Here is a 21,484-nt window from a genome sequence, read left to right on the forward strand (position 1 = left end):
TGCAGATTTATTACGGAAACATATAGGTAATTTCACATTTTTACAGATAAATCATACTGTTACATCATTGTTGTATAGGGTACAACATACTTTTTCTTGATATAATCTAATTGACATTTTAATTTACATACATTTTTATTTGTATATTTATTTTTCTGAGGAGGCAAATGTCATTCTAAAACTGAAAGTTTCCAGAAGAACATGTGCTTTAGTACAGAGCAACAAATAGTCACATTTATTTGGGATAAATATCTGTGTCGAATCCATTCTTCCATGGCTTTGAAGGAAACTCAATCCCACTTGCTGTGGCAGGAGATGCATCACGAGGAAGAAAGGACAGTCCTGTCCTGGCTCTTGGTATTACCAAACTGTTTTCATATAGAAATCCTACCACAGCAAAAGTTCAAACAAGAAATTGTAAAAGATTTGAACATTGTAGCATTAACAATATATCATATCAGTAACGTCTTACCCAGGTCCGGTCTTGTGATAGTCACTTGACGTTGGCTGGATTCTGAGGAAACAGTTGAGCTCTGAGTTGAATTCGATTTGATGGATCTCACAGATGCCATGAAGGGTAATGTATTTGGTGGATTGGGTTTGTGTTTGGGAACCACAGTTGCAGTTTGGCTCCATTCTGCAAACAATCAGGAAGTAAGTGCATGTGTTTTTCAACACTATTAATATTGCGAGGAAGAAATTTGTGCTTTACCAGAGAATTCCTGCAGCTTGAAAGCTCCACAACATAAATGTATTCTCCATTGCTTACGTACGTTTTCCTTCATGAGACAGTGAAACACAAAAATGAAGAATCCTGGAACAAATCACAACATAGAATATTAATAGATTGGCTTGTAAAGCTAAATCTTACTTCGTTTTATGTGCTCTTTTTCACCTTGAAGGCTGTTAAGTATGGAGAACAAGTAGAGGAGGAACACTTTGACAGGACCCCAAGTGAGAAAAGCCACAGACCAGGTGAGACCCAGTAAGAAGGTAAGGCTCGCCACAGCCCGCAGGTCTTTCAAGATCCCACTTCGGGTGCCAGCAGGTTGATTGACTTGCATGTTTCTGATCTGGATCAGAACCACTAAGAAGATGGAGCCATTGCACAGTAGTATAAAGGCTATGTAGCTCACCACAGTCACATAGAATACCACATAATTTTGTACCCAGCAGCTGAAAAAGAAAGGCATGAAAATTCTTCACTTGCATTTGACACCACAGTAATGTGAGGTTTGTTATTTGTAATGCTGTTCTTATACGGTTTTCATGCTAAAAATCATTCAGCTTCACTAACAACATTTCAGAATCATCCAGGGTCATTTGGGAATCACTCATGATGTTCATGCCATACGCATCCATGTTTATAGCCAGCACCAAGCCACATATAACAAGTGGAATCCCTGTGCAAAGACATAATGGATGTTAAAGGATTAGTCCACTTTCAGATAAAATTTTCCTGATAATTTACTCATCCCCATGTCATCCAAGATGTCCTTTTTTCTTCAGTCGAAAAGAAATTAAGGTTTTTGATGAAAACATTCCAGGATTATTCTCCTCATAGTGGACTTCAAAGGCCTCCAGATGGTTGAAGTTCAAAATTACAGTTTCGTTGCAGCTTCAGAGGGCTTTAAACGATACCAGACGAGGATCAAAAACAAATGATAAACAAATGATCACCAGCGGCAGTTCCATTTTTTTCCGTAAGTACAGTAGGGAAGGCGTAGGACATACAGCGTAAGCTTTTAGAAGAATACAAAAATGTGGTTTTAGCAGAAGCACTTGGAAGGCCATCATTTATTTATATAAAGCATATACATTTACATTTTTTTTTCCGAAAATGACTGATCGTTTCACTAGATAAGGCCATTATTCCTCGTCTGGTATTGTTTAAAGCCCTTTGAAGCTCACTGAAACTGTAATTTTGACCTTTTTGAACTTCAAACTGTTTGGAGGCCATTGAAGTCCACTATAAGGAGAATAATCCTGGAATTATTTAATCAAAAACCTTAATTTCTTTTCGACTGAAGAAAGAAAGACATGAACATCTTGGATGACATGGGGGTGAGTAAATTATCAGGAAATTTTTATTTAAAAGTGAACTAATCCTTTAAAAAGAGGTAAATTAATGAATTAAAGACATAAATCTGTTACTGAATGTTTTAATGAGCTTAAATCTCTCACCCCAGCCAAGCAGGCAGAATTTCAAGATGTATGAGGGCACATACACATTGAAAACTTTGACCAAAGCAAAGTACATATTCACAGCCCCCAAGCCCATCCAGGTAAAGGAAGTCAGTAAGAAATAGTGTAAGGTCACAGCCACAGCAATGCATAGGCCATAGATGTCAAAAGAAGAAATCCAGGAGTTCAGTAGAAACACCAGGTTCAGTCCCAGTAATGCGATGGACAGGTTCAACAGAATTTTGGAGGGGTAGTCTCTTCGTAACTTCCTGTATTAAGATGCAATACATTCAAAGTTAAGGACAAAGCAATGCATCGTGAAAAAATGACTTTTAAAATATAAATTGTATTGTAAAACTGTTTGAATAGACATGAAAGTATTGCATATACATTGTGGCAAGTACCATAGCAATGCAAGTATGCTGCATTGTCATCAAATATAAAAGCATCTTACTCTAAGAGGGTGTATGTTAGCACTGTGATCCCAAGAAAGCATGAAGACACACCACAGCCCATGTATGTAATAAGAGTAAGGATTCTCTCATTCTTTTCATCAATGGGAGTTCTAGACACATCCTTAAATAATAATATAAACAATATAACATATTTTTTTTATAAAATAATATAAATATAACACTATACAACAAATATAATATAAAATTATATAGTATTGTATTACTATTATTGTATTTATATACTATATTTTAAATTAATAAAGTTATTGTAATTGTGTCATACCAGCAGCACTCCAAAGTGGGTCATGTGGTCACACAGACAGGTTGTGTAATCTTTGCTGATGTTATACGTCCAGCACCCCTTTGGACTCCATCCTCCATATCCATCTAAAACAGTACATGCATAAACACTTATGAGACACAGCACTTAATGTGAGAAGAATTATAATGTATTCATTTAGTCCAAGTGACTTGCCATTCTTATTGAAATCCCAGTAGACACACTGGACATTCTGGTCCTTCTGTCGAAAGTAAAGATAATTTAATTATTTCTGCCAGTGTTTTTTAATTGCTGGACATTTTTAAGAACTCCACTTACTCTCTTAGCTTTTAGATGGTGCAGAGTGACTGCAACATATTCATTTAGGTTTTCAATGTTTCCTGTGGCATTAGTCACACTTGCAGACACCACGTAAGTGTTCAGTTTTTTCATATCTGGGTTATTCTGAGGCAAGTTTACAAAAGTAGTGTGTCAAAATAGTCACCAAAAAGACAAACAAACTGTAAAATGAACATCTGCCTTAGTAACTTGAACTCACGTTTGTTTGAAAAAGAGTTGGAACACCATAAAACTGAAACTGAATACGGGGTCTGGTGTTGTTTACAATTGGGAATCTGTCTTGTATTTCAGAGGGAAGAGAAATAAAGGCCACTGTACCATCAAAAGGCTCCTGGTTGATATAAATCTATAGAAGAAAAGCATAAGATTTGATCATTGTGTGACTTTTAAAGGGTTAGTTTACCACAAAATGAAAATTCTGTCATAAATGACTCACCCTCATGTCATTCCAAACCCATAAGTTCATCTTCGGAACACAAATCAAGATCTTTTTGATGAAATCTGAGAGCTTTCTGTCGCTCCATAGACAGCTACGCATCTGAAACTTGGACTCTTCCAGAAAGTTCATAAAGAGATCGTAAAACGAATTCATATGAATTGAGTATTTTAGTCCAAATTTTCTGAAGAGACACAATCGCTTTATATGATGAACAGATTGAATTTAGTGAACATCAGCGAACATAAACAGAAGCTCAACCGAACCTGCATAACGTGCAAGAACAAACCTCTTCCTGAAGCTCAAACATGCTGCGTAACACATGAGAACGAACCTCATTGGTTGTCACACGTCAAGCAAACATGCTTTACCACAACTGCTATGTGATTTGAATGTTTATATGTGAATATAAGCTTAAATTCAATCTGTTCATCATATAAAGTGATCGAGTCTCTTCAGAAAATTTGGACTAAACTGCTCAGTTCATATGGATTAGTTTTACAATCTCTTCATGAATTTTTTGAAAGAGTCCAAGTTTTAGTTGTGTAGCTGTAGACAGAAAGCTCTCAGATTTCATCAAAAATATCAAAAAAAGTCTTAAGGATTTGGAACGACATGAGGGCGAGTAAATGATGACAAAATTTTTGGGTGAACTAACCCAACTAAATTTAAGATGGGTTAAGTATATGATTCATTATATTTTAATAGTACAAAATAGAAACATTCAAAGCTTGTGATGATTATATTATATTATATTATATTATAACTTAAATTTGTTTTATATTTTAATATATTTTACAATGTAATTTATTCCTGTGATGGCAAAGCTGAATTTTCAGCACTCATTATTCTTAGTCTTCAGTGTCACATGATCCTTCAGAAATCATTCTAATATGATGATTTGGTACTCGTGTTAAAAACAGTTGTGCTGCTTAATAATTTGGGGGAGATTTCAAAAGATTTATTTAAAATAGAAATCTTTTGTAACATTATAAATGTCTTTACTGTCACTTTTGATCAATTTACTACACCCTTGTTAAATAAAAGTATTAATATCTTAATACTATATATATATATATATATATATATATATATATAGTAAAAAAGTAAAAAAAAAAAAAAATATATATATATATATATATTTTTTTTTTTTTTTTTTTTTTTTTTTTACTGACCCAAAACTTTTAAACAGTAGCAAAATAAAAGCAAAGTTCATCTAGTTTCATGAAAGTGCTGTGCAGGTGTGCTCACCTCAGGGTTAAAGCCTTTGTTAGTGGATGAGACTCCAAAGGTGAGGTTATGAAAATTGTCTTGGTCAATATTGACTACTGATATTGCCATGGCAGAAGCTGTTAAACTGACTAAGTCTCCAGTGAACCCTAACATCTGGTCTCCAACAGCCTCTGTGATGTTCAGAATACTACACAAATACAAGAAGGACTTTTTGTTTACATGGAAAGTATAAAATCTGCCTGTAAAACCCTCACTTACAACATCAGACATAATTTATTATATAGTTACACATTGTATTACACTATAAACCACGTCAATTAAATAATTTACTATATTTGTTTTATTACTTTTATTGTTTAATAAAAATCCAGCAAATATATTAATTGAATGTCACAAACACACACCTGTTGGTGAAAGGCTGCAGGTTGCTTTTAGACTCCAGGATGTCAGACGTGATGCTGATGATGACCTCTCCCAGTGGAGGTGTGATCACGCTAACGTTAATCACATCGGATAGTTTATTCAGTACAGTTAAGAGCTCATTCTCACCCAGATCTTTGTTCTCATGCATCAAATCCTTAATCATCATCAGAATATCTTCTGCATTGTCTAATAGGGAAAAGCATAAGGAAGTGTTTTGAAGATATGTTTGGATGATATAAAGGCTAATGTGTTAAAAAAGATTTCCACACTCTCAAAAAAAGTCTTTAAATTTATTAAAATATACTTCACACTAAGAAAAATTTGTTCTTTTAAAAACTGGGGAACCCAAAATGGCATAACTGGAAAAAAACTTTTGGAAATTTTATTTGTGTTTTATATGTGTTTTCTGTAAATAACATCATGATGCTTTTTTTGTTTAATTCAGTTCACTTCTGTTTACTTTAAAAGGGAAGCTTGTGTATCTAATGCAAATTCTAAGAAGGGTTTACCAGTAGTGACTATAATGCCCTCCAGATCTGACAATTTGTTGACCACAACCTGGCAATCGCCCAAGTCTGAAGACTTCCAAAGAGCAGCGTTAGAGTTTGCATCCAGAAAACTGGAGAGAAGGGTGAGACAGTCACAATCAATAAACATATCAAATCATAAATTATTTGGATTAAATACTTCTATTAATTAGTTCTTGACTCCAAGATACACATTATATACTGCTCTTCAGGTTCAGGGATAGAACCTTTTTATGGCTGCACTAAACCAGAAACGACTGGAACATTGTTGAAACGCAAGAGATTGTTTAACCTCTGCAATGAAATCGATCATACAAACAGTTCTGACATTAATGATACCACCATATGGAACATGCATGTGATTAATTGGTTTACAGCAGCCCCTTCAAATATTAAATCAAATGGCTTCCTCTTTTTAGAGTTGGTGATGAGGAGCAACAAACCTGACAGTGGAGTGGTGAAAGATTTATAATATTCTATTACCAAGGTATTAAGCAGAACAAAAGGCATCTTTGAACTGGAAATGTTCAAATGATCTAATGCAATTATTGCAACATGATCAAAAATCAAGTATGCGATTTGCTCAAATGAAACTGCATTCGGTTGTTTGAAACGTTGGCTCGACCGTTCCTGGAAGAACATTGTCAGAAAATATAATGTTCTATTAAAGTTTTTTTTAAACTTAATTGGAATGTTGGGAAAACATTATTAGAATATTAATTAGCTGGGAATGGAGTTAATCATTTGTGCAATTAAATTACAAACTTTGCAATTAAGCTTCAGAGAGGCTCTTACCATTCCCTAAATGCTGTCTTTTCAGGGTTTCCTTCACAGGAAAGCGAGGCGATGCGCTGAACATCAGTTTGGGGCCATTTGAAAAGCCCCTGTCTGGTGTGATGGTTGTGTTCAGGACATGGCTCTGTTTTTGGAGTTGAAAAGAAATGCATTCAGAAACTCTATAGAACTATAGAATTAAATGTAATTCATCCAATTGATTATACTCCTCAGTTTCTGTCGATATTACAATGAGAGAATAGCATGCAATACTGAGAATGTATTATGATCTTATTCCCCCATCATCTTCAGATGTAGCCCGTACCAATATAAGAAATTAAAATGTCGTCAGGCTGAGCATCCAAGCATACTGATCCACTGGTGTATGTTTTCTCCAGAAGAAAATGAATTTGTTTTTGTGTCTCTGCGATGTTTGAGGAAGTTGTTACCCGAGCATGAAAGACACAGCTATGGCTGGGAACAAGCCATATCAGATTAAATCATGTTGTACATTCATAACAATTATTATTCACTATTGTTTACTTTTCTACAGTTGCTGTATCTTGTAATGAAGAACTCACCTTGTTACTGAGAGCAGGGAATGCTGCAAAACAAATGAACAAAGTAATAGGAAATATTACCTATTTTGATTGTCTAAGAGAAACATTTTGAATTTCATTTTCCATTTATATATATATATATATATATATATATATATATATATATATATATATATATATATATATATATATATATATATATATATATATATATATATATATATATATATATATATATATATATATATATATATATATATATATATATATATATATATATATATATATATATATATATAATCTCATGTACCTTTCTAACCACTTTGGATGATTTTGTTTCCACACTGCAAACACAAATCAGACATGCATGTTTAAAACAAATTCTATAGTGTCTTGGGGTTTGGTCTGTTCTCTGCAATATAACAGCAAGACTGACTAACCTTCGTTTTCGTGCATGTGTTGAGGAGGTCAAGAGTTTAAAGTGGAACACAGATATTCCTTTACTAGAAAGAGTTTCATTAAGCTGTAATAATGATAAAACACAACTGAGATGTGATACTTGTTTCCAGTTTGACATGCAACACATAATTTAAGGATTTCTTTGTTGAGATCTTACCCAGGTTTTAATTATATTCTTAGGGTCACCAGAGCCGTTTATAGTCACATTGACGTTGACATTGAAATAGCTATCTATTTTCAGGACAAAGACATTATTAAATACACCACACTTCACAAGAGCAGTAATTGTGCATGGATTTTTTTTTTTTTTTTTTTGTCACAGTAAAAATGCAATTCTTTACCTGATATTATTCCTTCAGGTGGATGCATGTAGCTTGTAGTTGTATTTAATGTAAGACATGTTGTGGAGGATAAAACTGTTGTGTGTTTAATTGTCGAGGAACTTTCTGCCAGGGTTGTTGTCATGAATGGTGTGGAGATAGTGACTGTTGAAGACACAAAGAGAAAAAAAGTCAGAGTATCGCATACATGCATATTACTGTTCATAAGAGGTAAACCGATACATATAGTTTCTGTACAGACTTGTTGTTTCAGTAGAGGATGAGACAACTGCTGTTGTTGTTTCCATTTGTATATGTGTTGTGCCTATTTTTTTTGCAGTAGTCATGATTTCAGTAGTCGGCTGAGAAGTTGTGGTTGTTAGTGTTTCAGTTGTACGAGGCAAAGACGTTGTCGCTGTTATTGGTGGGGTTGTGTCTGGGTCTGGTAAGAGGTCCTCTAAAGAGTGTAAGGTGAAAAAAAAGGACAATCAGATCATTGAAAACATGCATACCTGCACTGGTACTTAATAGCTACACCAGAAACATGCTTGACTATGGACAATTGTTGATTTGCATGGAGATAATGCTTTATTGTCTGTAAGTACTATCTGATTTACCAAGAGGGTATATGAAGATGAAATCAGGATCTGTATTTATTTTGTAGTGGTCTATTTTGTGTCCCTTGGCGAGGATCTCAGAGAGTTCTACCTGCATTTTCCCTACATCAGCACTAGGAATCGCATTCAGGTGAGCCAAGCAGTCAAACCTATAAAGAAACACAAGGATGACATTATCAGTAGTCAGTCTGCTTGTGCACATTTTGCACATTTTTCAAAATATCTTATTAAAAAATGCATGTTATACTTAAAAATTGTATTTAAAAAGCTCTTGCAGATTGTGAAAAATCATTTAGAGATGAAAAAGATATGAAATTTAGAAAAGATCCTCACTGGCTGACTCCAGGAATTGTTGCCCGCAATTTCATGGTTCCCTCCTGAAGAGAGAAATCTTGTTAATTTGATGAGCATGTGGATGTGGATATTTATTTTGTACAGATAGTCTTAATGCGACTGACGCACCTCTGCATTACTGCTGGAAAGTGTATGTAAGCTGTAGAAAGACAACAAGGGTAAATTTGGATTCTGGCCTGAGAACATTTGTACTGTGTTTAGAGAGATATTACAAGATCTTACCCTGCTAAAGGATACACTCTGACTTTGTGCAAATGTATGTCTGCCGGCCCCAATTTTAACTCTCCTGTTGCTTGAGTCAACTTGGAGAGAAAGAGAGGATAATATACAAATATTATTGACATTCTGTCTTGTACTAATAGCAGTAAAAATTCAATATGCATTTTTTTTTTGTATCTCACCCACTGATGTACAACTTCTCGAGCGTCATAAATGTTTGTTTTGTATCCGTCTTCACGAAAGATGATGATCACTAATTTTACTTCATAATAAGGCCAGTCTGGAACAAGAGGAAATTGTGTGAGGTATAAAAAGACCAATAAAGGGGGCATGGTATATATGCTGTACTTACTGAATTGGACACAATTTAGCAAACATAATTTAATTTTGTTTAAATAGTCATAATGTAAATAGACATAATTTAATTACTAAAGCCAATACACACTATCACTTTTCGTGAACATGTAACTCTGTTGTACTCCATTACTTTTGAAAACATTTGAAGCAAAAATCCTGTTATATTTCGATAATCTATTGCCGAACATAAAACGAACCTATAATGAGAAGTAGGCTAGTGGAGAGACAATTAAATAATATTAATCCATTTTCTCATTTTACACAAAACTGGACTGTCAATTTCGTAAAACACGAGCATTCAACCTGTTATACTGTAAAACAAACAAACAAAAAAACAATAACCAAATGCTCCACATCAGCGACCTCATTAGCCTGCCATTATACTCACTCAAACAATTAAATAATTAAATATACATGGACATTAAAAAACTATGTAACCGTTGGCCCTCTAGCGGCAAAAGAATAAAACTGCATGAGTCTTGCGGAAGAACATTGTTTTGGTGCTTAAAGGCTGATTTATACTTCTGCGTCGAGTGTACTGTACGCCGTAGCAACAGCGTAGGCTGTGCGTAGTGTTAACCGTTCCTGCTATGTCCCTGATCGTGGTCGGGGATGACAGGGGAGACTTTCACTGCTCCAGGGCCGAAGTAGCTTTCCTATTTAAACTTCGGGGTTAACTCCCTTTCCCTTTGTTCAGCGGCTATAGTGAGTAAACAAATTACAACTTGATTTGGTCCGAAGATTTTATTGTTTTCAAAGTTGAACGGCGATCAACAATACAGCCTCAACATGACAGCGCTCCGGTCGCAACAACACGTTCTTTTTTCCCCTTTCCCTCTTCTCTCCAAAACAAAACCGAAAACTGCTATTAAAGGGCCCGCACCATTTTACAACACTACCCCCACTCTGGATGGCAATTGTTTAACTTAATGCCACTCCAGCATTTGTTTTAACATGCACATTTTACATTAAAAGTCCATGCATGGGGTTAAGGCAGTCCCTCTTGTACAGTCCAAGTCTCTAGTCAGTCATTTACACCACCTAGGCGACCGGAGCCTATAAGAACAATTCAAAACAAAATATCCATGTTTACAGAAACTTTTTTTTTCTATGAAATAACTCTTTAACTTCAATCACTAACATAAACAGTGTACTATAAGCATTTCTGACAACCTTTATCTCTGGAACGGTCTATAAACCTGATCAACTCAGTGAGCTACCCATTCACCAAACCTGTCAGGAGGTCTCAGTCTGCGTTTCGGCCTATGATGCCGTTGGGGAAGTGGTTCTGTTGTACCACCCCCACTGTCCTGAGCATCCTCGGTGGAAGAAGAGTCCATGTCGAGAGAAAATTCGTTGGCAGTAGCGCTCCCTGCTGGATCTAGAGTGTTGCTGGATGATCTTTCCTCTTCTGCGTTGGAAAATAGGCCAGACAGCTCCAGGTCTGCAGTATCCATGTCAATGACTGGGGGTGGCACCTCCACCGGTGCCCAGGTCCCGGCCAGCTCCATCGCCCAAGTGTTGTCCAGTGGTTCGCGACTATGATAGGGTTTCAATTGATCATGATGAACTACCTTTGCTTTAGTGTTTGGCCCCTTTTGTATGCGATACACCAGATCATCCAGCTGACCCAGGATGAAGAATGGCCCCTCGTATGATGGAAGGAATTTTCTGACTTTGTTCTTGGCCCTCCGTGTGCCCTTAATGAGGTACCACACAGCATCTCCGACTTCAAACCGTGTGCGGCAGCAACTCTTGTCATACTGTCTCTTTGCACGTTCCACTGACTCACCAAGCACATCTCTGGCAACCTGATGTGCCAGCTCAAGGCGTTGTCGGAGGTGTAGGACATACTCAGGGGCAGTAGAAACTACGTCAGAGTGAGGGGGTAAACCGGCTACCAGGTCCACTGGTTCACTCACCTCCCGTCCGAAAATCATATAATTAGGGGTGAGGTGAGTAGCACTGTGCTTTGTTGCTCTGTAGGCCATAACTGCATAAGGAATCATAAGGTCCCAATCCCAGTGGCAGCGTTCAGCTGTTGTTGCCAAGATCTGTTTTAGAGTGGAATTGAATCGTTCCACCTGGCCATCTGACTGTGGCCGAAATGGTGCGGTGTGTGTCTTTTCAATGCCAAACAGCGAGCACATTTTCTGGAACACTTCAGACTCAAAATTTCGCCCTTGGTCGCTGTGCAATACCTGTGGCGCCCCATAACGACACACCCACTCTGAAGCAAGAACTTCAGCCACGGTTTCAGCTTTATCATTAGCCAGGGGAAAGGCTTCCACCCATTTCGTGAAGTAGTCCTGTATCACTAGTACATAAGACTTCTGTCGCTCCGTCTCATTCAGTGGCCCCATAATGTCCAGTGCAACACGTTCCATAGGGGCTCCTACTCTGACGCTTCCCATAGGAGCCTGTGGTGTCTTACGGGGCCTAGCCATGGACGAACAACTTAAACAGGTTTGACACCAGAGGGCGACATCCTCTCTCATCCGATACCAGCAGTATCGAGTCTGGAGCCGTGCCACTGTGCGCTCGACTCCAAAATGTCCGCCAATCGGTCCGTCATGCATCTGCTTCATGACTGCAGGCTGGTAAACACGGGGTAACACTATTTGTGGGTAAAACTGGACATCATCCAAGCAATAGAACCGCCTGACCAAAACGCCATCTCGGATGTAGAGCCGCCTCCACTGGCTCCAATATGTTTTTGTGGCTGGACTGTAAGGCGCGATAGTAGCCCATGTTGGCCGCTCTCCACTAGTCTCTATCCATGCCCTGATAGGCGCAATGTCTGGATCAGTCTTTTGAGCCTCCTGTAACTCCTCTGGGGACCAGCCACAAAAGAATATGTCCTCATTAGTCTTAGTCACACAGATTTTTTCACAGGTTACCCCCACTGGACTCTTCATTATTGGGGCTAGTTGCCCCTCTACCTCCACTGGACTCTGCAGCTCCTTGCTGACAACAGAGTCCAAACTGCACTGCACAGCGTGGTGACAAAAGCGCTTGGGTTGAGAAGCGAGGCCTGGAAACTTACAAGGGCAGAACTGACGGCACGACTGTCTAGAGAGGCTATCTGCATTACTGTGGAACCGACCAGGGCGGTGAATGATCTCAAAATCATACTCCCCAAGCCTTTCCAACCACCTGGCAAGCTGACCTTCAGGTTCCCTCATCTTGGTGAGCCAACGAAGACTGCTGTGATCAGAACGTACAGTAAAATGACGTCCCAGGAGGTACTGTCGGAAATGTGAGACGAATTCCACCACAGCCAGTAGCTCCCGTCGTGTAGTACAATAATTCTGTTCGGTTTTGGACAACTTACGGCTTCCGTATGCCAATACACACTCCCTCCCTTGCTGTACTTGTGATAGGACGGCGCCAATGCCGACATTGCTGGCATCAGTGTCCAGCATCATTTCTCCCTCATCCAATGGGTAACTCAGGACTGGTGTGGTAGTTAGTAGTTGTTTAAGCTTATCAAAAGCCTTTTGACATTCTTCAGTCCACTGGAAACGGGCATATTTCCTGGTCAGGGCATGGAGTGGCTCCGCTATCGTGGCGAAATCTTTCACAAATCTTCGATAATAGGACGCTAGACCAAGGAATTGACGAACCTCCTGGACAGATGTGGGTGTAGGCCACTCCTGTACTTTTTGTATTTTAGCAGGGTCTGTAGTTACTCCCTGTTCAGAGACAATGTGACCCAGGTAAGCTACCTGGCGGCGAAAGAGACAGCATTTTGCAGGCTTCAGTTTTAAATTAGCATACTGCAACCTATCAAAAACTTGACCCAGACGATGCAGCATCTCCGGCACATCACGACCCAGCACAATTATGTCATCCAAGTACACGAGGCATGTCTCCCACTGAAGGCCAGCTAACACCCGGTCCATTAGCCTCTGGAAGGTTGCAGGAGCGTTACACAATCCAAAAGGCATGACGTTCCATTCAAACAGCCCATTCCTGGTACAGAAGGCTGCAGCTCGACGGGCGCGTGGTGTCAGCTCAACCTGCCAATAACCTGAGGCGAGATCTAATGTACTAAACCATTTAGCAGTGGAGAGGGTGTCAAGTGTGTCCTGGATCCGGGGCAATGGGTACGCATCCTTGATGGTACAGTCATTTAAAGCACGATAATCCACACAGAGACGGTAAGTGCCATCCTTTTTACGTACCATCACTATGGGTGAGGCCCAGCTGCTATGGCTGCGACGGGCCAAACCAACCTCCAGGCTCTGCTTTACTTGTTTGTCAGCATCCTGCTGCTTTTATCGTGCCATCCGACGTGGAGGTTGCTTGACAGCAGCTCCTGACTGAGTCATGATATCATGTTGCACCAGGCTTGTTCGGCCCAAATCACCGGGTCCAGTCGAAAATAGACTGCCATAGGAGCGCAACAATTGGGACAGCTGGAGCTGTTCTCCTGGGTTAAGTTCAATTGCACTCTGTTCATACAGCTCTTGCAAATGCTGGGGAATGGTAGGTTGGCCCGACATTTGGGCACTGGCTGTGGTATTGGCAGGTTCCAAGGCCTCAGCCGGTTGGAGGAAACCCACGATAGCTCCCCTCCTAATAGTTACAGCTGTATTTCCAGGATTAAAAATGCGAAGAGGAACACCTTTGAAGGGCTGGGCTTCCACCAGCACACGAGCAACCAGTACCTTATATTTTTCCACGAAGCCCCTAGTAGGGCTCAACATCACTTCTCCTCTTATGTGGTCCTTAAGATGGGTGTTGCCTCTGACTACATATTCCAATCCAGCCTCAACCACTACCGTCCTGGCCACTCTCACTGCCCGTGTCTTTGATGTGCCCATAACTTGGAAGTAGGGTACTTCCTCTCCAAAGAGTGTGATACAGTTATTTCCGAAATCAAGACGAGCTTGAGCTTGAACGAGAAACGGATGACCCAAGAGTGCCTCTTCACTCGCAACGTCAGCCACCAAAAAGTGTACATTTACTTGCCGGTTGTTTATCTGGACTGGAACATAAACTTCACCGATTACTGGAATATCACCAGGTCCAACACCTAGTAGTGTCTTCACTACTGATGGCTGAAGTGGGGTCCTTGCGTCGGGGTGGATGGCATCGTAAAGTTGTAAGGGCAACACACTTTTTCGTGCTCCGCTGTCTAAAACGGCACAGATATCTAGTCCATGGATGGTCAGATGAATACTCATTTCCTGACTGTGAGTTTTAAAATGAATCGCAGTGGGCTCTGAGCTGTTGTGGGCAACAGCCGAAGATTGACCCCTGGTTGCTTTCCTAGGTGAAGGGCAATTTCTCTTCATATGGCCGATCCCTGTACAGTTATGACAACGAATTTCTTCCCACCTAATGTCCTTATAGCCTCTCCGTGAGGCTAACATGCGCTGGCGTTCAGGTACAGTTGGTTTAAAACCCACTGCTGGGGTGGTCCCTACAACCTCTGCTTCCCCTCTTTCAACTCCTTCTCTCACCACAGCAGTACGGGGCTTCCGTTCAGACAGGCCATGTACACCTGCATGCGTGAGGCTGGTGACGTGTGACGCTGCTCGCTTGGTGGTTTCATAACGGCGGGCAATGTCATAGGCTTGGGCTAGTGTGAGTGGTCGCTTCTCTAATAACTTCTGTACGATCTCCGTATCCCCAATAGCATGAGTGAAAACTTCTACACCTATGCCGTCTTGCTCTCTTTCAGTCCTATCACTATAGGCCACTGACACCTTCTCATATATGTCATCCCTTAATAAATGGAGAGATTCCCCTGGTTTACGAACACGTTGTCTCAACTCAATGGCTACTGCAGCAGCATGCTCTGAAGAGGGACCATAGGCAATTTCGACTTCCTCTACCAAACGGCTGTAGTTCCACTGAGCCGACCGTGGATTCCTATGGACTATTGCCCCAGGTGCACCCATCAAGCAGAACTTTAACTGAATGGCCTTGGTCTCTTCAGTCCAATGGTTCGCCTTGGCACAGCTCTCAAACCGGTGAAGGAACTCCCTCCACGGGGTGGTACCATCGTATTGGCCAGGGCGCAGAGTGGGGACTCTCTCTCTAGAGTCATAGTCATCCTCACTCTCAGAGGAAGCCTGATAGTATATGGAACGTGGTCGCCGCACGTGTGATTTATGTGGCTCATAAATGGGGAGAGAATGTTCTACTGGCTTGGTGGCACTATCACATCGCTGCAATGGATGAGCATATTTAATATGCTTAAGTGAATTACAGCACGGGGTGTGCAACTGTGAGCTGGGCATAGGAGTGCTATGAATGAAATCCCCTACATAAGCAGAAGTAAAGGGGTTTGTACTTGGAGTTGACACAGTGGCAGTAAATGGCTTTGCCAACGTGCAGCTGCCAGGATGATATATGTGGGAGCATGGTTCTTTACATCGCACATCTGCCCAACAGCCTCTTTCAACATCAACTTTAAATGGATTAGTGTCTGATAATTTCAATGGCTGAATGGGTATGTAACAGGTTTCACTTGCATTTGCATCCATCTGTCCATCACACGAAAAAGGGTTATAATGCCCCTCATTTTCGTTTCTTATTTGCAAACAGTCAGTTTTTATTTCAGTTTCATTTACTGCAGTGAATGACATTGGATGGATAGAACGGCTGGTAACTTTTTCGAGCAAATTTTCTTTACATTCAGTGACGAGATGCGAACGGGAGGCCGCCATTTTGGCTAGCTCTTTAGCGCTGTATAGTACAGCGCTGCTATGGTTACTGCTCACGCTCCGTCTTAATCCACCGGTTATTCCGCTGTGCGTTCACCACTGCCGCTGCTACCGTTGTATCTGCGTCAGGGTCCCTTCGTGGTCGCCAGTGTTAACCGTTCCTGCTATGTCCCTGATCGTGGTCGGGGATGACAGGGGAGACTTTCACTGCTCCAGGGCCGAAGTAGCTTTCCTATTTAAACTTCGGGGTTAACTCCCTTTCCCTTTGTTCAGCGGCTATAGTGAGTAAACAAATTACAACTTGATTTGGTCCGAAGATTTTATTGTTTTCAAAGTTGAACGGCGATCAACAATACAGCCTCAACATGACAGCGCTCCGGTCGCAACAACACGTTCTTTTTTCCCCTTTCCCTCTTCTCTCCAAAACAAAACCGAAAACTGCTATTAAAGGGCCCGCACCATTTTACAACAGTAGCATACGACGTAGCCTGACCTATGAGCCTGACGTGCACCTCTTCAAAACTGTAACAACGCGTCAATTCTACGCGGACCGCAAGCGCTGTGATTGGTCTGCTAGAACCCCTCCCTCAGGTCAAAAAACTGGCGCACTCGGAGAAGAGCGAGCACTTTCAGCTTCACTATGAATGAAAAAACACTGTTTCAGGGGACACATACAGTCAAACTGCAAGAAAAGTCATTACCTATTTGCCGTTTCTATTTGTAAGCTTCTCTGACAACGTACATGACGAGTTGCTTCTTCGGCTTTTGTGTTGATACTCAACATGAACGCGGACACTACCCCCTAGTGGTCTGCATGCACGTCGAAGCGGACAACGACGCAGAAGTATAAATGAAAACAGACGGCGCAGAGGCTCCGGCGTAGGTCCGACGTAGAAGTATAAGGTTCTGCGTGGATGAATGTGGCTCAAGGCACCAACGTACACAGATACTGGAGATCTTATCAGAGCAAATGGATAAATAAATTACGTTTTCTTTGTTAAACATTTTAACAAAAAATCATTTTGTTAAACATTGTCACGCTACTGCCATGCTGCAGTGACTACTTTTCTTTGTGTACGGATATAACGTGACACGCACGGGCACGTCGTAGGCTACGCGTGATACAAACAGCCTACGTCGTAGCTACGGCGTACACTAGACACAGAAGTGTAAATCAGCCTTAAATGACGCATGTATGCAATTTTCCCCCGCGAAATCCGGCCCGACCAGTTTAAAATATAAATCACTATTTTAGGTTTTAATAATAATAATAATAATAATAATAATAATAATAATAGGCTATATAGGTTAAATTAAAACAATTTTGGGAAGATGGTTTTTGCACAAGGAAAAATAGTACTCTGGAAAATGTTCGTTCACCCCATATCGCAATACGTAATTACGAGATTTAAATTTGTAAAAAGCATTCATGTCACCTGAGAGTTCAGTTTTCAAAGCGCTCCGTCTTGTACCATGTTACCGCTGCAGTAACAGTAGCGCCGTTTCAGAAAAGAGCAGTCATTGAATTTTCTTTTTTTTATATACTTATCTTTACTTTTGGTGTTGTTTCATTGCCAAGTGAAACCCTTTCATACATTAATTATTGAAAACATTATCTGTTTTTAAAGATTATTTTTATTACTTTAATATGATGCCAAAATTGAAATCCATTTTAATTTTTACAAAATTCAGTTTTATTTAAAAATTAGTTAACTGTCCACATATGTGGACGCCATGTAACAAAGGCATAAAATGGGACATAAAGCCATCAGCTGACCATATGGAATATTGTGTTTTTTATGGCATGTTATGCTATGTATATCAGCTTAGTTATTAAAAACAATAACATTTCAATATAATAACAATAAAATCTCTCGAATCACGCTCTGCTTCACTGTCTGTCTCAGAGCAGCGCTTTGCTGGCACATACTCCTCACCACTGCTGTCACTTCCACTGTCCTCTGGGCTATTCTCAATTATTCTGTCCTCAAAAATATAGCCTACAGAAATGAATAATTAATAATTATTTGTTTTATAAAAGAGATTTTAAGGACTTTTTGTACACTGTAAAACATAAAAAATGGTAATTTTCTGCCGTGACATTATCCAGTAATTTTACAGAAATTTCCATTAACCCTAAAATACAACACAAAGCAATGCATAATTCAAAATACAGGTAAAACACCTGTAAAAAAAAACAAAACAAAACCAAAATATATATTTTATATTTACACCTTATGCCTTATTTTTATGGATTTTTTTTTTTTTTTTACAGTGTACCCTATTTGTGAAAAGCTACAGTCATATCAATAACAAATTTTTGCCCCTTACCACACTGTTGCGTATTGTCATCTATAGGCTGACAGTCTTTGATTTCTTTCCAGATTCTTTCATCCCAATGCAGAACATCCCCATCAGTACAGGTCTTCCCTGAAATGTCCTCAGCGCTACGTACATGTTTCCACACCCTGAACTGACTTAAACTGCCCTTTAGTTCGGTTCCTGTTTCAATGTTAATCTTGTCCTTTACAAAATTGTGGGCCACAGCTAAAGTCAAAGTGCCACCACCGGCCACAATATGGTAGTGAGGGTGCAGAGCCATTCCTTCAAACTGTGCTTTTAAGACCACCTTGGATCCATTAACATAGACTTTTGGCTCAGTCATAGACTTGGACCACGTCATGCAAACTGAATGCCAGTTTTCCAAGGATACCACAGAAGAAATGGTCCAAACTCTCCCAAACATTATGATATAGAGGTCTTTTCCGTGACCCTTCATCCCTAGCTCTATGTGTGTCTTATCAGGGTGCAGGTACGTGAACACGGTCCAGTGCGAATTGCTGATCTTCCTCTTTATGTTGACGCACACACTGAGCTCTTCCAGGTCAGGGATTTCCTGACCATCTTCCAGCAGCCAGAATTGACAGTCCTTCTGCATGAAATTCACCTCCTTCCCCCACAGACTGACATCATTTACTGAACCTCAGGTATAAAGTGAAATTATGTAAAACATAACAAAACAACAAAACATAACAAATTGTGAATGTTAAAATATTTTGCACAACAATACCTCCATTCTTCGATGTTATTATACATAGAACGAGGATGATGAAAGCCTTAACCTGTTTGTGTTTTTCCATTCTTCACCTGACAAAAGGCAAGAAATGAAATTACTCGTAAAGATAAAAAAAAAAAAAAGAGGCAGAATATTGATTTTGGTTTATTTTATATATTCTGCAGTATCAAGCTCCACAGCAAACATAGGGCTAAAAGATGTTTCTCAGCATTTTCTGTACAAAACCATTTATCATTTATTGAGCATATTATAGATAGATAGATAGTAGATAGATAGATAACTGCATTGTAAGTAATTTTGGTAAATATGTCAGTTAAAAATAAAAGCTCATATCAATTATCATTTTTTGTTATTTTTTGAAGGTAAACAAAATTTAGATGTAACATGAATGCAAGCGAAATGAAACAATAGTTACTCACCGCATTCAGCATGTGCTAGTGACAAATTTCCATGTCATTTCTTCATTCAAGAGAGTAACTGTCAACATATATGTTGATAGATGTGAAAGGTATGACCATGAGAGATCTTATGTTCATCTTTACAAGTTCCCCTGTTGTCGTGTTGAGTTATTCATTAAGCTCATCAATCATTGACTTATTCAGATTAGCCATGACATATTGTCTACCAGTGATTCTGTACATGCACTGTACACCATCTTCATAAAGCCAAGTGCAGCTATCAGTCAGTATAGGTGTTATGATTAGCAAACAACAGCTTTGAGGTTACAAACCTAATTTTACAATTTCTCTCTCATTGCACAGCATCACATGGAGACATCCCAGGTGGAAAAAAAGTACACTTCTATAATGTACTTAAAGTGCTCTATTTTCTCGCACTAATTTAGTACTTAATATACTAACAATTCTTCTTTAGTACTTCTTAAGATAATCTTAAGAACATCTAAGTGTACTCAACTGTGCTATTTTGAGACACCATGAAATATGAATGAAAATGTGCTTTTAATATACTATCTCTGTATTTAAAAAACGTATTCAGATACCCCTGATAGTACATTTGAACCCATAGTGTACTAAAAGTGGTAACTAAATGTATTTTTTTTAATACAGAGACTTTAAAAGCACATTTTAGTTCATATTTCATGGTGTCTCAAAATAGCACAGTTGAGTACACTTAGATGTTCTTAAGATTATCTTATGAAGTACTAAAGAAGAATTTTTAGTATATTAAATATAAAATTAGTGCGTGAAAATAGAGCACTTTAAGTACATTATAGAAGTGTACTTTTTTTCACCTGGGATATGCAATAAACCTAGAGGCACTTGTTTTTGCTGGCCAGCAAAATTCAGACAACTTTATTTACGGTGCTGAAATGTCTTTACTACTTATTTAAATCACCTTTCATATTGATCAAATCTATTAGCATGGTAATACCAATGCTCTTAATCTCACCACTGTATACATTGGTGAGTTTGGACATTTATGGTGTAAAGTGTAAATGTCATTAGTTACTTAAGTATTTGTTTGAAGATACATAAAATATACTTAAGTAACTAATGACATTAAAGATATAAAGATATTAGCAACTTTTACTCTCTACTTGAGTCTATTTTTGAATAAGAATATGTACTCTTTACTCCATTACATTTGTGATGATGAGTAATGCAAAAGAACACAAAATAAGCGATATCGCCATCTACAGGACATTGAAGGTACTATATCTTGTGCATTTTGCCCTTACTCGGCTACTCTGCTCGAAAGTGAGTGCAATAGCAGATATACAGGTGCTGGTCATATAATTAGAATATCATCAAAAAGTTGATTTATTTAACTAATTCCATTCAAAAAGTGAACTTGTACACTCATTGAATTACATTCATTCATTACACACAGACTGATATATTTCAAATGTTTCTTTTAATTTTGATGAATCCTGACAACTAAGGAAAATCCCAAATTCAGTATCTCAGAAAATTAGAATATTACTTAAGACCAATACAAAGAAAGGATTTTTAGAAATTTTGGCCAACTGAAAAGTATGAACATGAAAAGTATGAACATGTGCAGCACTCAATACCTAGTTGGGGCTCCTTTTGCCTGAATTACTGCAGCAATGCGGCGTGGCATGGAGTTGATCAGTCTGTGGCACTGCTCAGGTGTTATGAGAGTCCAGGTTGCTCTGATAGTGGCCTTCAGCTCTTCTGCATTGTTGGGTCTGGCATATCACATCTTC

At 39.1% G+C, this 21,484-nt stretch overlaps 1 protein-coding gene across 1 annotated transcript; it reads right to left on the minus strand.

Moving 5' to 3' along the window:
- Nucleotides 1-58: 58 nt before the first annotated feature.
- On the minus strand, nt 59-19,838 carry LOC137028730 (adhesion G-protein coupled receptor G6). The gene is made up of 30 exons (XM_067397904.1): nt 19,713-19,838; nt 19,288-19,364; nt 18,549-19,199; nt 9,363-9,460; nt 9,184-9,263; nt 9,070-9,100; nt 8,941-8,984; nt 8,608-8,756; nt 8,253-8,447; nt 8,012-8,155; nt 7,828-7,901; nt 7,652-7,734; nt 7,522-7,555; nt 7,233-7,255; nt 6,977-7,125; nt 6,673-6,796; nt 5,860-5,969; nt 5,332-5,536; nt 4,946-5,114; nt 3,458-3,604; nt 3,238-3,363; nt 3,115-3,160; nt 2,923-3,026; nt 2,639-2,760; nt 2,185-2,453; nt 1,298-1,403; nt 896-1,176; nt 713-814; nt 473-637; nt 59-387 (listed from the first exon to the last, which is right to left on the minus strand). Exons 2-30 carry the CDS (start codon nt 19,355-19,357, stop codon nt 236-238), a joined length of 4,053 nt encoding a protein of 1,350 aa, XP_067254005.1. The 5' UTR covers nt 19,358-19,364; nt 19,713-19,838; the 3' UTR covers nt 59-235.
- Nucleotides 19,839-21,484: the final 1,646 nt, after the last annotated feature.

The sequence above is a fragment of the Chanodichthys erythropterus genome, chromosome 10, assembly GCF_024489055.1.
Source record: "Chanodichthys erythropterus isolate Z2021 chromosome 10, ASM2448905v1, whole genome shotgun sequence".
Classification (NCBI taxonomy): Eukaryota; Metazoa; Chordata; class Actinopteri; order Cypriniformes; family Xenocyprididae; genus Chanodichthys; species Chanodichthys erythropterus.

Excerpts from the sequence above, each read along its gene's own strand:
- LOC137028730 (XM_067397904.1), bottom strand. The coding sequence starts at position 19,357 with ATGGAAAAACACAAACAGGTTAAGGCTTTCATCATCCTCGTTCTATGT. Across the intron at positions 7,902-8,011 it reads ACCTGAAGGAATAATATCAG|ATAGCTATTTCAATGTCAAC; the intron begins GTAAAGAATTGC and ends TCCTGAAAATAG. Across the intron at positions 388-472 it reads TATCACAAGACCGGACCTGG|GATTTCTATATGAAAACAGT; the intron begins GTAAGACGTTAC and ends TTGCTGTGGTAG.